At 33.8% G+C, this 11625-nt stretch overlaps 1 protein-coding gene across 1 annotated transcript; it reads right to left on the reverse strand.

Moving 5' to 3' along the window:
- Positions 1 to 4105: 4105 nt before the first annotated feature.
- On the reverse strand, positions 4106 to 7297 carry LOC137632058 (uncharacterized). The gene is made up of 2 exons (XM_068364034.1): positions 7214 to 7297; positions 4106 to 6632 (listed from the first exon to the last, which is right to left on the reverse strand). The coding sequence occupies exons 1-2, from the start codon at positions 7253 to 7255 to the stop codon at positions 4479 to 4481; spliced, it is 2196 nt and encodes a 731-aa protein (XP_068220135.1). The 5' UTR covers positions 7256 to 7297; the 3' UTR covers positions 4106 to 4478.
- Positions 7298 to 11625: the final 4328 nt, after the last annotated feature.

The raw sequence follows: 11625 nt of genomic DNA on the forward strand, positions 1-11625 counted from the left end.
CCCAAGCTAGGACCAAGGAGGGCCAGGCAATGGCTGCTGATGACTCAGCAGATAGACCTATAGGCACCCCCAAACCACCTCCATCTTTAGCTCACAAGGATGGTAAGGTTGCAGACACTGATGGCACTACAGCCTAGTACAGATCTTCCTCGTGAAGCACTAGTGGTGTTGAATAAACTTACTAGCGGCCAAACTGTACTGCAACACTACTCACTTGTTTTCCCGCGCTAGCTGCCTTAATACAAGGTTCCCAGTGGCGTTTACGAAAGTAACATTTTGCTGCTTTTTATTTTGAGCTGTACATTTATAAGACGCTTAGAAAAAAAATATATAAAATTTAAATTTTGAGAAATAATTGTACTTTTTATTAAAAAAAAATACCGATTTTTTACGTTTTGCATCTGAATACATAAAAATTTATCTCACATAATGTTGAAAATAGTTCATATTTCCATGGAAATCTATTTGCGACCTAGTTGTAACTGCATGCAAGGAAATGAAAGTCCCAATAGCAATAAGCAAAGGAAAAAAAAGGAAACTTAGCCTTTATATCACGTTATCAAAATTATTACTTTTCCTGTACCTTAAAGTTTTTAATGGTTATATATATATATATATATATATATATATATATATATATATATATATATATATATATATATATATATATATATATATATATATATATATGAGAGATAATTAATTACCAGGAAAAGTTACTTTTTGTTGCCAAATGTTTTGTGCCGATGCGCTCTACCAGGAGAGACTACTGTTATTATCAAAATTGATAAAATTGGTATTAGTAAAATCAATAATATTACTATTCAAATTATTATGGCTAGAATAACATGAAGTTTTGGTCGTTTTCTCCTCAATAGAAGACAGTTAAGCCATTGGCGCTAGAGAGCTGAGCGAACGTCCTTCAAATCTGAACCCTGGCGCAACACTGAGACCTGATCTGCAGCAATCGAGCTGGCCCATCAACACGTTGGTGGTACGGTTTCGTGTTGAAAAAGTCGTTTTTCAACGCATCCATTCAATACTGCACGCATCATGAATCAAAGTCTGTACTGGGCCTAACAATTTTGAGCGGGACTTGAATCCCCTATTGGCAATAAGAACCCCAACTTGCTATGTCGAAGATTAATTCGGAGTTTCGGACTTCTTTGCTAGTGTTTTCAAGTTATAAGTATTACTATTTCTATCAACAAATCCATGTACTATACTCTGCCCAACTTTCTAAGATCAGATCTCCCGCTGAGATCATCATTTTTCGGAGTCGATGGGAAATGTTTAGTTCTTAAGTACACCAGTTTACTTATTTCTTTATTTTAATTCCTGATTCTATTTACTCCTTCCTATATATGTATTATTTACATATGTTTTCTTTTATCTTTTTTTTTTTTTTTTTTTTTTTTTTTTGCATTAATGGTTAAGATAAATACTGCAGCATAAAATACCTGGCATTATATGCAGCATCTTTATATAAATGTAAATTTTGTAGGAAAAAAACGATATTTATATTTCATTATTACATACGTCATTAAATTTCTTCAAAGTGCATGCACACACACAGGAAACTTTGATATATACAGTAATTTACTTATAAAGTATGAAGACCATTTATTAGTAAACCGTACTTATAATTGGTATTATGAAGAGTCGTCATCATCGCCATAGTTTAAATGCAACTCATGAATGGCAGAGGCAAGGGACAGTGACATTCCCCTAGCAAGCAGGACAGTGCCCTAGAGACTGACAAGCCTCCTCTCCATCCAAGGTAGCTACTTACCACAGCTAAAGAGTCTCTTCTACCCTTACCAAGAGGAACGTAAAATGTACCTTTAACCCCATGAGTGATCAACCATAGTTCACCAATACATGAGTCAGAATGTGAAAGTTTTCTTGAGATGTATAAACCCCTGAAAGACCTCCATCCTCCAGTAAATAGAGAACGTTTCCCTTAATTTCAAATTTCTCGACATCTGTCGGCAGTTGCTGCCGTGATGTCTTCAATTAAGACTAAGTATATTACGTTGAAGATGTGTCTAGCTAAAGTTATATGGCATATGATATTATACAAAATTGTATTTACTAAAGGGTAGCAAACTAAAGTAGAGTTTAGTATAACTATGTAGGAAAAAAGAAATGGACATGAGCAGGACGTAAAATGAGAATGACAGAAAATAGATGGACATTATGAATAACAGAATGGGTCCTTAGAAATTGTAAAAGAAGCAGGGTAAGGAAGGATAAATGATAGGTTGGCGAATTAAGAAAGTTTGCGGTCGTGGAGTGGTACAGAAAGACTATAAACAGACACAAGTGGAAGGACATGTCTGAGGCCATTGTTCTGCAGGGGACTAGTAAAGGCTGATGGGATAAATTTTTCATTTAACTTGGATTTATAATTTTATTTTTTATAAATAATTTAACTGGGAGTTTTAATGCTTGGAAGCACAGCAAAATTTAGCGTAATCAACTAATTTGTATATTTTCTTTGCAAATGTGCAGTATTTTGGCCCACATGTCAGTTTCGGGTATTGTAAACTTTTTATACCCATTTTGAAACTTTTACTTTCTTGTACAGTCAAGCGGAGAACTATAAATTTCAATGCAGCTTCTGGAGAAAAAAAAAAACATATTTTCATTTTTGTTGATTTCTCTTTTCACGACAGTTACCCTTTTTGCCTAATTAGTTCTATTCGTTATTTTTATTCACATTTTAAACATTAGGTTACAATGATACACTGTATTAAGTTTTTGTACATATCTCTTTTATTTAACACACTAAACTCAACACTTAGACTATCTATTGAAATCAAACATTTCACATTCTCTGGTAATTAATTTCAAATTTATCCGGACATAAGTATTTTACACTATAATGATATCTCCATTATTTTTCTTTGGTCAAAAGGTAATTTCAAAATATCTCTGTTGGAAGTTTTGTGCATTATTATCTAAATCGGAAAATGGAATATTTTTTTTACGATCGTAACTTGGTATACAAATAAAATTTCAAATGTCATAAATCTATCAATATGCAACGTTTATTGTTTGATTTATACATTGCTATGCACAAACACAATTTTGTTCAATGTTTGTAGTTTGAAAACAGGTTAGGAATTGCTCTCATATGTTTCTCAACGTTATCGTCAGTACACACACACACACACACACACACACTCTCTCTCTCTCTCTCTCTCTCTCTCTCTCTCTCTCTCTCTCTCTCTCTCTCTCTCTCTCTCTCTCTCTCTCTCAACAAGGACAGTGAAGATTCATAACTCAAACCATGTTTGTTTTTAAGAGCCTTATAAATAAATGCAACAATGCAAATTGAGGATTACGAAAGATATATGCAAGAAAACATAAAAGTGTATCATGCAGTCGATACTGTATATTCAAAAGAAACTTTCCACGGTCAACAGGTAGATTTACATGGACACACTGTCACTTGAATAGCTATAGAATTTCCTAATATTAATTCTTCAAATACGAAAATCTCTATGAACTATTCTTTAGAGAGGAAATACGAATTGTCTCTCCCCTCCTCCCCCTCCTCCTCCCCAGAAGAAGAAGATTTCTTCTTAGGAACATCTTGTTGCTGCTTTTTATGCAACGTCACCAGCTCCTCGATTGTTGATGGTCGCCATACTCGTCCAAAAGAGCATTGATGTCGTTCTTGTCCACCATCAACTCCATTGTCTTAACCAAAGTCACAATTTCATCGTTGAAGGTTAGGTTAGGTTAGGTTGACTTGGTTAGTTGCCTCTTGGATCAGTTCAAAGCCATCGAAATCGTGATCAGCAATGCATTCAGGCCAGTTTCCTCCACGTAGAAATTTGGGTTCTTTTGGTGACAAATTCTCAGGCTTGTTGATCATTTTGAGGAAGGACACGATTTTATCGTTATCTGCGTCCTTGATCGGTTCGAATCCATCGAAATTGCGTCCAGTAATGCATTCAGGCCAAAGTTTCCTTCCCAGGTAGAAATAAGGATGTTGGTGACCCTTTTCCAGGCTTGTTGATTAATTTAAGGCAGTTGACAATGTTGAAATGTTCTTTCCAAAGTCCTCTGAGGGTGAGGTTGGTCCCTTTGATGACAACCAAACAGTACTGGAACATTGCCTTAGTATACAGTTTCTTAAAATTCGAGATCACCTGCTGATCCATGGGTTGGGGTATTAGAGTAATGTTCGCTGGCAGAAATTTTTGATCTGATGGATTCAAACTCCTCCAATAGGTCGTCTTCAATAGCTTGAGGATGAGGATGTAAAATATAATTTAAACTGATGAACACTGTTGATGTTACAAATGTCCTTTATAGGTATGTGATATTTTAAAAAGTCTTTTGAATGTCTTTTAGATATATCACACTTATTAAAGAAATTCCCATATGAAAATTCTGCATTATCGTTGTCCTTTGATAATAAAGGTCCATGAAAGTGAAGATCTTACTTATACCCCAAAATGTACCTAAAATCCTCTAAGCAGCCGACTTTGATGAGAGAACCATAAAATAAGTGTGGTACTTATCAGAGTCGTGAATGATAAGTAAGATGATATTGATGCTTTGTTTCCTACGACTGCTTTATCGTAATAACTTTTCGTTGATGTCACACGTCTGCTTATATCGTCTGCTTGACTTGAGCTGAAGATTTTCGTAGATGCATTTACATCAAAGCTTTCCAGCATATCCTTATGAAATCTAGTGTCTGATGTCGCAGAAACTAAAGCTTTATCAACTACTACCGGAATGTGTCTGTCATTTACAGGAAGAAACTCAACATCTGGAGACCTGAATGGAGGTCTTCCAGGGGGTTCCTCAAAAGGTGTTCTTCTTATTGTACCTTGGAATTTTGGTTTTATTATTGTCCATCCTTCATCATCTACTTCAAGTTCACTTGGAGGTAAATTTTCCTCTGGAAATGTTGGCGGAGGAGGGAAAGGCCTTAAACCAGGAAATCCTTCTGGATTTGAGTCTGGGGAAAAGGGATTTTTCGTAGGCGGAATCTGTTCATCCTTTCTGCGTGTGGCAGGGACTATGCGGATTATATCGGATATAAGTCTGTCTACATCTTCGATATCAATTTCTCCTGGTTTAGAACCTGGTCTACTTGTAGCGCTAGTGGTTGGCATGGTGGAAAAAGTGAATGTATTAATTGGTTTACGGGTGACAGGGATGAACTTTTTTGGATTGAAATCAGCACCCGGAATTTTGGAAGGCTTTGGGTTAAATGAACCAAAGGATGCCGCATCTGATGGTTTAGAAGTAGTTTTTACAAATGTGATGGGAACAAACTTGGTAGACGCAAACCTTTGGTGAGCTAAAACGTCTAGGTTAACAGCGACTTTTCCAGGTAAAAGAGAAATATTTTTTGGATCAGAAACTGTTTGGGCTAAAATAGAGAAAAGGTTATTAGATGGAAGGGCTTCTGTTTTGCTCACCAGTTTAGACTGTGAAAAATTACTTTTAGATTTGTCCTCCTGAAGTGAGAGCAAATCTTCACTTTTAAAGGAACCAAAGGAGGGAACCCCAGTTGGTTTAGAAGTGGTGTTCAGGAAAACAATGGGAACAAACTTTGTAGAAGCAAATCTCTCTTGGGCCAAAACGCTTGAGTTGCTTGAAACGGTTTCAGGAGAATCTGATTTGCTTTTGGATTTAGAATTACTTAGGTTAGATAAAGTGAAAAATGGATCAGAGGGAAAGAATTTCACTTTGCTGACCAGTTGAGCATGTGAAGTATTGGGGGCAGATTTATTCTCCTGAACTGACTGGTCATCGTCGATTCTAAAATTACCAAAGTAGCCAAAACCCGTTGGTTTAGTAGTGTTCAGAAAAATTATAGGGACAAAGTCAGTTGAAGCAAGCGTTTTATTAGTTAAAAGGCTACTGTTAGCTAGAACAGTTTTAGGAATGATTTCTGTTTCACTCTCTACGGAAAGTTTTGAAGCATTATATGTAGATAAATCCTTCAAATCCTTCTCATTATTTTTCCTTTTTACTCTAATGGTATCTTTAATTTTCTTCTTATTTTCAAAAGAGTTTTTCCCGGCATCCTTCCCATATATCAAGTAACTGGGATCCACTTCTCTATATTTGATGTTACCAAACTTCTGTGGGAAATTCCCAACTCGGCCTACTGATCTGAATCCAGTGAAAAACGGGTTGTAATACTGTGGAATATATCGATGAACATGAGGGATAAAAGGTCCATAGTAGTTAGGCCTGCTAAAAGGAAAAAAATTATTGTTAAATGAAGGTCTTCTGGTTGCTGGAACCCTAGGCTGGTTCACTCCATAAGGGTCATAAATAGGATTATCTAGTTCACCACCAGAGACTGTCACCGATGTGGACACGACTGTAGTAAAGGGTTCCCTAACTAAAGGAGCGGCTTTACCAACCACCTTCCCGCTCTCTCCGTAAGTAACCGTTCCCAATATGGCGTCCCCTTTCTGATTGGCTACAGATCTTGTAGGCCTGGATTTTGAGCCAACAAAACTCAGCGGTTCATCCAAGTCCTTAACTGAACCCCAGGTGAACTTTCCCGGGAAACTCTTGATGTCGTCTTGAATCTCTGTAGCAGCAAAGCTTAAACTTCTCTGCAGTTTCAACGCCAGAAGCCATACCTGGAGATGCGAGATGAAGGACATTAGCACCCCATTGTTTACTTATAAGCAAGGTACTTGAGATTGCATGGTTGACGGAAATATACATCAATGGTACCATCTTTAAACTTCAAATAGTGCATGAATTTTAGATATATGAAAAAAAAATATATGGTATAGGTGAATAGTTGATATACTAGTCTTCACATAATTATTTAAAACTAAATCCAAGTAGGATACACTTGATTATGTAATATATATATATATATATATATATATGCACACACATATATGTGTGTATATATATACACACACACACACATATATATATATATATATACATATATATATATATATATATATGTTTGTATGTATATATGATACATATACATACATACACTATGTATATATGTGTGTATATATATATACATATATCTATATGTATATATATACATACATATATATATATATATATATATAATAATATATACAGATGGAAAGGTATAGACTTTATCTTTAAACCAGTTATAGATTACCAATTGTATACTAAAATCTAGAACTGAAAAAAAACTTTACACATCTACCAAAAGAATGATACTCACCAGTGCTGCTTTTATGTATTCTGTACTCGAAAACCGTCTCATCTTTTATAGTTCCCAGTTGGTTCCATTCTATGAAATCATTCTGTAATAAATCCTGCATGATAAAGATTAACCACGAAATAATACGTTAAATTTCAAGCAATTGTGATGTAGATTCTAAAATTGGAAATAACTGCTATTACTATTATTATTATTATTATTATTATTATTATTATTATTATTATTATTATTATTATTATTATTATTATTATTATTACTTTCTAAGCTACAACCTTAGTTGGAAAAGCAGGATGCTATAAGCCAGAGAGCTCCAACAGGGAAATTAGCCTTGTGAGGTAGAGAAACAAGGAAAAAATAAAATATTTTGAGAACAGTAGCAGCATTAAAATAAACATTTCCTATATAAACTATAAAAACCTTAACAAAACTAGAGGTAGAGAAATAAGAAAGAACAGTGTGCCCGTGTGTACCCTCAAGGAAGAGAACTCTAACCTAAGACAATAGAAGAACATTGTACTGAGGCTATGGCACTACCCTAGACTAGAGAACAATGGATTCATTGTGGAGTGTCCCTCTCCTAGAAGAGCTGCTTACCATAGCTAAATAGTCTCTTCTACCCTTACCAAGAGGAAAGTAGCCACTGAACAATCACATTGCAGTATTTAACCCCTCCGAGCGAAGAATTGTTTTGATAATCTCAGTGTTGTCGGGTGTATGAGGATAGAGGTGAATATGTAAAGAATAGGCTGGACCATTCGGTGTAAGTGTAGGCAAAGGGAATATGAACCGCAACCAAAGAGAAGGATCCAATATAGTACTATAAAGTAAAAAGGAAAAAAATTACCTTACTCTACTTTCTTTTGATTTGTTTAAATTTATCAACTTTTATTTATTTAATTATAGGACTTTCAGTTACTAATAATGGTAGGCAAATATATTCCATGAAAGGTTTTTTCATTATCACAAGTTCTGTAAAAACAATATAAACATCAGTGTGTGAAATACGTTAGGAAGCTTGCACTAGTACTATTGAGTATGTTATCATTCATAAATTTCTGTCAGATCCTATTACTTGATGGCATTTTATTCAGGCGCGTAGCTTTAGATTTTGGGATCAGAGGTGATGGTCATTTTAAGGTCAAAGGGCATTTCAACCCGCCCCCCTACTTCCCCGTAGACATACCACTGAATTTTATATTGCTTTGGAAAAATATAAAGATATCAAAAGAATGTTTTCAACTAGAAAAAAAAAAGAATATATGTCACTCAGTAAATGTATAAAGTCTTAGGTGCTTAAAATCGTCATGATTTATGTGTTATATCAATTAAATTTAGATAAATAATCATTATTTCATTTATCAATATTATGTTATGATATATGAGTGTTGATAATTCAGTTGTCTGGCAGGTAATACTGAAAATAAATGTAACTTGAAAGTTTTGAAATAAAACTAATATTTTTCAAAACCTCTACACATAATTTCCTTTATAACTTTGCATTCTATAGACATTATTTTATAATATAAACTATATTGAGTATTATTATTATTATTATTATTATTATTATTATTATTATTATTATTATTATTATTATTATTAATTGCTAAGTTACAACCCTAGTTGGAAAAGCAGGATGCTAAAAGCCCAAGGGCTCCAACAGAGAAATAGCCCAGTGAAGAAAGGAAATAAGAAAAAACCAGAAGGGAATTTTAAGAACATTGATAACTAAAATAAATCTTTCATTTATAAACTATAAAAACTAGAAAATAACAAGAGGATAAAAACTTCAAAATAACAATTAGAAGAAAAACAAGATAGAATAGTGTCCGAGTGTACCCTCAAGCAAGAGATCTCTACCCCAAGATAGTTCAAGACCATGGTACAGAGGCTATAGCACTACCAAAGACCGGAGAACAATGGTTTGATTTTGGAGTGTACTTCTAGAAGAGCTGCTTACTATCTCTGGAATAATTTTTTTTTCTAATGTTTCTGGTAACTTACCTTTGTTTATCAAATACAAACTATAATCTATACAACAAACAAGAATATCTACCTAGTTTGGAGTGTCTTCAGGAATATAGATGGCTTCAGACGCTTGCCCGTCCATTCATTGACTGCTAGAAGATAACTGAATCCCCTGTGTAAGAAAAACTTTCACAACATTAATTGTTTCATTTACTTGCACAGAAGGCTCGTCAATGATACATTGGCATGTGTACACAACATATCGTTTCACTTTCTATCACTACGCCTACTTCTCTACATTGATATCAACTCAAATCTGTCTTAGTTTCTTGAATGTTACTGCAATCATTCAGGGATACACACTCTCCACTAACTTTTTGCCCCTTATTCTCTCCATATAATAAGACTAGAAAACACTCATCCAAGGACACATTTTCACTACAATGTTTTATTTATACTTTTCATACAATTTTCGCATGGAAAATAGTTTTCCCAAAATTTGCAATCTTTTACTTTCGAAGGCACTCCTGAATACATATCTTGGCACCTGCACTGATTCACACATTTAGTTAATTCAGCTCCAAAATTCTTGAATGGACGAACTGCATTCAATTTTCTTCTGTCAATAATAACAAAAATGCTCATTGTTGCATGCTGGCATTTCCCACAATAACATGACTTCTGCTACTTAGAAATTATTAAACTTGCAGGTCTCTTCAATCTCTTTACTATCACCACTAAGACTGTTGTCATCTTCAAGCATCGATCACTCTACATTGCAATTCTCCAAATCCTTTATGCATCGCCTAATTGAATACCTCTTCGAGAACTCTCAAGCTTGATAGTTTCTTGTAGTGTCTGAAACCTCACCATCTTTATGAGCTAAGGATGGATGGTTTTGGGGAGTCTATAGATCTACCCTCTGAGTCATCAACAGCTATTGCCTTTCCCTCCCAGGTTCTAGCTTGTGAGAGAGGGGGCATGGACGCTGATTATATATATTTATGGGCAGTCTCTAGGGCATCGTCACTATCCCTTGCCATGCATGAGTGATCCTTAAACAAATTTTAACCCAGGAGGTGTCTCAACATTAGGGTTCCTCGTCAGTTTATCTATAAGAATCTCAATCAGTATTAGAATTCCTTCTAATAAAGTATTCACTCTTTCACGAACATAATTTCACCTCCAGTCACTCATCACTTTTCCATCCAAACGGCCCATTCGCAACAACAGCAATAACATCTTTTATTTCCAATATACTTTTTTCTATTATTATTATTATTATTATTATTATTATTATTATTATTATTATTATTATTATTATTATTATTATTATTATTATTATTATTATTATTATTACTTGCTAAGCTACAACCCTAGTTTGAAATGTAGGATGCTATAAACCCAAGGGCTCCAACAGGGAAAAGCAAATAGCCCAATGAGGAAAGGAAATAAGGTAAACTTAAAGAGAAGTTAAAAAACAATAATAACATTAAAACATCTTTCATGTATATACCTTAAATTCAGCACAAATTAATTTCTTAAGAAAAACACGTTACAAAGAGACAAGTTATCCAAACGAAACAACATAATTTCAGCTTTTTTTTCTATTTGATTTTTATCAATAGCAAAAACCTGACTTAAATAAAATTTCCGATAAGATATAATAGTTTTTTTATCTTTATACATGGCACCATCTTTATTGGAGTTGTGTATCTTTTCTGAAACCGCTTTTTCCTTTAGAACACATTTTCACCATCTCCCTTTATAATAAAGAGCAAGTGTCTGGACATATCTAGCCATCTGTCTATTTATCTATCTATCTATCTATCTATTCTATCTATCTATCTATCTATCTATCTAACTATTCTATCTATCTATCTATCTATCTATCTATATATATATATATATATATATATATGTATTTGTATATATATGTGTGTGTATGTATGTATCTTTATATCTATCTATTTATATACAGTATATATATATATATATATATGTGTGTGTGTGTGTGTGTATGTATGTATATACATATATATACATATATATACATAAATATGTATATATTATACATATATATATATATATATATATATAACAGTATATATATATATATATATATATGTCACATTGAGCATCAACCACTCGGAAACCACAATCTCCCACAAATTGCCCAAACTGCCGTGTTGTAGTTATGATAGGGGAAGGGGGTAGAAAGGATTAAATCAGTGTGTGCATATTTATCCCAATATTTAAATTTCCTTTTTTGACGGATCGCGTACACTAGTATGATAATAATCTCGGTCTAATGATGATTTATATTCTAGAATTGAAAGACCCATTCCACAGTAAATAAGTTTCAGTAATAAAGATAACTTTGATATTGAGAATTATAATGAATATAATGATAATCATAATTTCGATAATAATCATAATTTTAATTA

Source organism: Palaemon carinicauda, chromosome 40 (genome assembly GCF_036898095.1).
Source record: "Palaemon carinicauda isolate YSFRI2023 chromosome 40, ASM3689809v2, whole genome shotgun sequence".
Lineage (NCBI taxonomy): Eukaryota > Metazoa > Arthropoda > Malacostraca > Decapoda > Palaemonidae > Palaemon > Palaemon carinicauda.

What these genes read in the sequence shown, in the direction of transcription:
- LOC137632058 (XM_068364034.1), bottom strand. Translation starts at nt 7,255, where the DNA reads ATGAGACGGTTTTCGAGTACAGAATACATAAAAGCAGCACTG. An exon ending in AATACATAAAAGCAGCACTG is followed by an intron (nt 6,633 to 7,213) that starts GTGAGTATCATT and finishes TCGCATCTCCAG; the next exon opens with GTATGGCTTCTGGCGTTGAA.